This window comes from Habropoda laboriosa, unplaced genomic scaffold (genome assembly GCF_001263275.1).
Source record: "Habropoda laboriosa isolate 0110345459 unplaced genomic scaffold, ASM126327v1 scaffold99, whole genome shotgun sequence".
NCBI classification, from domain to species: domain Eukaryota; kingdom Metazoa; phylum Arthropoda; class Insecta; order Hymenoptera; family Apidae; genus Habropoda; species Habropoda laboriosa.
In genome coordinates, this window is record NW_017100239.1 from 1,464,680 (window position 1) to 1,469,428 (window position 4,749).

General features: G+C 30.0%; 2 protein-coding genes across 7 annotated transcripts; one reads left to right on the plus strand and one right to left on the minus strand.

The window, feature by feature from the left end:
* Positions 1–90: 90 nt before the first annotated feature.
* Positions 91–820, minus strand: LOC108571738 (probable low affinity copper uptake protein 2). The gene is made up of 3 exons (XM_017933851.1): positions 555–820; positions 254–480; positions 91–191 (listed from the first exon to the last, which is right to left on the minus strand). The coding sequence occupies exons 1-3, from the start codon at positions 818–820 to the stop codon at positions 91–93; spliced, it is 594 nt and encodes a 197-aa protein (XP_017789340.1).
* Positions 821–1,755: 935 nt separating this feature from the next.
* Positions 1,756–3,619, plus strand: LOC108571760 (casein kinase II subunit beta). Of its 6 annotated transcripts, none has more exons than XM_017933881.1 (5): positions 1,756–1,804; positions 2,246–2,321; positions 2,562–2,664; positions 2,714–3,113; positions 3,242–3,619. In XM_017933881.1, exons 2-5 carry the CDS (start codon positions 2,250–2,252, stop codon positions 3,348–3,350), a joined length of 684 nt encoding a protein of 227 aa, XP_017789370.1. In that variant the 5' UTR covers positions 1,756–1,804; positions 2,246–2,249; the 3' UTR covers positions 3,351–3,619. The 6 variants fall into 6 exon arrangements, with proteins under 6 accessions (XP_017789370.1, XP_017789372.1, XP_017789367.1 ...); XM_017933883.1 differs by having other exon boundaries at positions 2,732–3,113; XM_017933878.1 differs by lacking the exon at positions 1,756–1,804 and adding an exon at positions 1,811–1,942.
* Positions 3,620–4,749: the final 1,130 nt, after the last annotated feature.

Below are 4,749 nucleotides of genomic sequence, written 5' to 3' on the forward strand. Positions count from 1 at the left end.
TTGTTTATTGCATAACATTTAAATTAGATATACAAATATTAAATGTATAAGATATGAAAATCACTATTTTTTATATTAGATTTATTTGGTTCATACATCTCTTGGCATATGAACTTCTACTACAGCTTCTGTTACTAACTGTTCTGCCATAACAGAAACTGCTGGGGCATGCCTCTGATGATTTATGTTATCTATAAATTATCATAAATATGAGATTTTTAGAAAATACACTATAAAGCATTTGAAATCTTACCTGCACATTCTTTATTACAGTCTAATAATTTTTGCCTTTCATAAAATTGTTTTATAGTAAGTTCTATAATAATATAACCAAATATCCAATATCCAAGGCAACTTCCCAGCACAATAGCGATATTGATATATACATTATATGTCATAACAGCTAACATTAAAAGGTAGCCAAGAAATGTATGTATAAACCAATGAAATACTTGGAAACTCCATGCAAACCAGCGTATACTAACAAAATAACATGTAGTATTAAGTTGTGATAAGATTATTTTTTTACTTTAATAAATTCAGAAATATAATACCAATGTAAGGAAAGTTGTGTTCTTATAGACTTTGATGATATTGTAGATAATAAACAAGAATTCTCTGATACTCTTGGGCTTTGTTTTTGTGTAAAAATTACAGTATTTTGCTGTAACTTAATTTGTAAGACTTTCATACCCTCATATAAAATTGCAAGTATAAGTAAACTTAAACAGGTGCAAAAAAAACTTGAAGTTGTAACAACATTGTACCCTGGTAAAAGAAAATCACCTAAATTGTTTCCAAACCAAAACCACATATGCATCTATAAGCAAATAAATTGATACTTAATACAAGGATTGAAAAAATAATTCTTTGAGGTTATACATACCATAATTAATTTTAATCTTTATTCATATACAGCGAAATTAACGATAATTATTCAAACTGATAAGGATTGTACATATAATTCTCTTGTACATTCTGAACTCCACCTAGCTTTACCTAATTGTTCATTACTGACTGAACTGTACATTATTTACAGCTACTTGAAACGTAATAAAAATATATCCTAACATTATATAAGTATTTAAAGCGTTTTCTATTAATTTATATTTTATCATTTTATTCTACAGGTATATTATACGCAATAATCACATTAAGTAAAATTTGACATTGTTTTTTCAAGAATATACACATATAAAGTACGCAATGCTTTATAAAACTCTACACTTATATTATACATTTACACAAATGTGAATAACCATTATTTAAACTAATGTAAAAATACACACTACATTACAGAAACGGCATCTCTAGTGAACTTGTCAACCTTGCGTTGTTTGAAGTTGCTAGGAGACAAAATCACGTGATATTAATTTACGTGCGTATCAGTTTTAAATTCTTTTGATTGTCAAAAAAGTTTCTTTCGAATTCAAAAAAGGAGAAAAAGATGCTGTGACTTAACAACTGTGTTGTTTTTAATGAAATATAATACTAAAGTATAAGAAATTTGTGACTAAAATAGTGTATCTGAAATACATCGATCGTTCATTGGCTAATGAAGTAGACGAAAGTTTGTTTATGAAAATTTTGTAATAATTTAGCTAAGATCATTATTTCGTTAATGTTCATGTAAAAGATTACGAAATTTAACTAGTATAGTAGAAAAAAAATTTCTAGTAAGAAACGTTTGAGTAAATTAGCAATATTTATAAAAAGGAGCCGGAAGGTGGCGGATAGGATAAACCACGACAGCGCTATCTACATCGTTGGGACGAGCAAGCGTGGCTAATCAAAGCACCAAAAGGTAAGCCGTAAAGGCTGTTTATTTTTGGGTTTTCATTCGTCCTAGAAGGTTTTTTCTCGAGTAATGTGCTTCCTGGTCGCGTCGGACTGTACATCGTGTTTGAAAATCAGTTGACGAAGCAGCAATGACCACGGAAACGTAGGTGAACTGCCGGACAGGCTGTAACGTCGAGCATCTTGCCTAGTAAAGTGAAAACTCCATTTGCCCCCTCACTCTGAACTCCCCATACCTAGCCTTTCGTTGGCGCCTTTCTAACCAATTGCCAGGCGTGCACTAAGCACCGACGTCGTATGTACGTGTGCATAATATACGGAGAATCGAGAACTTTTTTGCGCACGTACCTTTACGCATTACATATGAATCCTGCGCTCTTTTAACGCGGTGATCATCTCTGCTCCATATAGTGATATAAGAATATTTCTATCATTTTTTTACCTACAGGAAAATGAGCAGTTCTGAGGAGGTATCCTGGATTTCGTGGTTTTGTAATCTTAGGGGCAATGAATTTTTTTGTGAGGTAAGTATGTTCACTATTATTATGTTTCGTAGTATTGTTTTTACCTATTGGAACCTGTATCATTTTTTTGAGGTTAAAAATTTTGATGTTGATTGCTTAAAACAAACATTATCATAATTCTATATAAAGAGTTGTTTCCATACAATGTTACACGATATTTAAGTTTCAAAATTGAATAATTGTATAACTAAAACTTCATATGCTTTATACAGTGCAAATGTTAATACAAATGTTTTACAGGTTGATGAAGATTACATTCAGGATAAGTTTAATTTAACTGGACTGAACGAGCAAGTACCACATTATAGGCAAGCATTAGATATGATTCTTGATCTTGAACCTGGTAAATATATCATTTTCTCCATGCCAGAAAATATCAAAGTACGTTTAAGCGGTTTTATTTTCTATAGATGATGAATTAGATGGTCATCCAAATCAGTCTGAATTAATTGAACAGGCAGCAGAATTACTTTTTGGACTGATTCATGCACGTTATATTCTTACTAATCGTGGTATTGCTCAGATGATTGAAAAGTATCAAGCTGGTGACTTTGGTCATTGCCCACGTGTGTATTGTGAATCCCAACCCATGTTGCCATTGGGTCTTAGTGATGTTCCTGGAGAAGCAATGGTAAAAAGTTATTGCCCTAAATGTATGGATGTATATACACCAAAAAGCTCCCGGCATCATCACACTGATGGAGCATACTTTGGAACAGGATTTCCTCATATGCTTTTCATGGTTCATCCAGAGTATAGACCCAAACGTCCAATAAATCAATTTGTACCTAGGTAAGATCATGAAAAAATTTTTACTTCAAGAGCTTTGAAAAATTTACATGGAAATTTATTTGATTGTAAAGTAACAGTAGATTTATGTCTGCTAAACTTACATAAAAAAAGAAATAATGTATTTGCAGGTTATATGGCTTTAAAATTCATCATCTAGCATATCAGTTCCAACAACAGTCTGCATCAACATTTAAAACACCATTGCGAGCTGTTAATTATAATAATGGGAAACGTTAAGAACATTGCAACATAGTCTAGAACATTTATTCATTATTCAAAATACAATTCCTAATTTCGTCCCTAAGGATTAAATAAAATATTATTTTTTATATTGATCTTTACACATCTTAGCAAGGCGCTGAAATACCAGTTGTTTTGTTTAATCATTTATTAATTGCGAGATGCAACACTCGATGCTTTTCGGATTTTTTCCACGGTATTTATAGTGTACCGAAAAGATTTAAGAGTGAAGTACCAAATTATTAATGTTCACCAAGCGCCATGCTCATTTTTATTTCAGCTTTAGTAACAATTTTCTTTTGTGTTGAAAATCACATTTGTATCGTTACATCAAATCTGGTCGATTGGAACAAAAATTAAATGCATACATAAGATAATTACTAGGGTGTAAGGATGCAGATGAGAATTACGATAGAATATATCTGTTTAGATGTTTTGCATCTCCACGATTGCTGCCTAGTAGTTCCTACACGCAGGACAGATCATACATGAAGATCGATCGCGAAATAAAGGAGCGAGTAGCAACGGATAATGATTGATTTTTAAAAGAAACAAAACGATACATAAATTGATAATTTGTTAAATATAATTTAATTTAAATGTGAATTAAGCTGCGGAAAAGCAATTTATTTATACATGATTTATCTTAATAAAATACTAAGCTCAGATAAGCAACGCATGAAACAAATTTAAAACTAAAGACTGCATACAATTCTGTAAAACCTTGTTTTCTATTGCAGTTCTTTAAAAGCGTATATGCAACGTTTAGTAACCAGAAACAAAATTCCATACATTTTCTGAATATGATATGTATTTAACATAAGCAGTGCATGTTTTAATATAGGAAGGTAAAATCATTAATACAATTGTTTATCTTATTCTGATTATTACAACTGTTCAAAAATGTTATTTGTATCAAAACAAATAAGTTATGTATTTTTAAACTAGCAAGTTTTTTAACAAGTATTGTATTTAAACTAAATTAAAATTAAAATTATTTAATAGTAAGTTGCATAAGAAGTGATGAAGGACAATATTTCCCATTATATTATGTATTCTGAAGATTTTAGATAAGTACATTCTCGCATTTTGTCAATGTCGATTTTCAACATTGTACATTATTCTCTTTTAATGGTAGCATAAAAAATTGGAAATTATTGCAAAAGATAAAATTTCCAGAAAACTACTTTTTACACTTTCAGTCAAATGAAATTTATTCGTAAAATGTAAGCATTTATAATGTTCAAAAAGTATATGTTAGTAAGTGAATTGTATTTTATGTTAAAATCAGTAATTGTTTCAATCATTTATTATATATCGTACACTGAATTTACTATCAAATATTAATATAAGTCATTGTAATATAACATAACAAACTGTAATATGTCATTATGTA

Excerpts from the sequence above, each read along its gene's own strand:
- LOC108571760 (XM_017933878.1), top strand. Across the intron at positions 2,665-2,713 it reads GATTCTTGATCTTGAACCTG|CGGTTTTATTTTCTATAGAT; the intron begins GTAAATATATCA and ends AGTACGTTTAAG. Across the intron at positions 3,114-3,241 it reads ATAAATCAATTTGTACCTAG|GTTATATGGCTTTAAAATTC; the intron begins GTAAGATCATGA and ends ATGTATTTGCAG.
- LOC108571738 (XM_017933851.1), bottom strand. The coding sequence starts at position 820 with ATGCATATGTGGTTTTGGTTTGGAAACAATTTAGGTGATTTTCTTTTA. Across the intron at positions 481-554 it reads ACACAACTTTCCTTACATTG|TATACGCTGGTTTGCATGGA; the intron begins GTATTATATTTC and ends TTATTTTGTTAG. Across the intron at positions 192-253 it reads CTGTAATAAAGAATGTGCAG|ATAACATAAATCATCAGAGG; the intron begins GTAAGATTTCAA and ends GATAATTTATAG.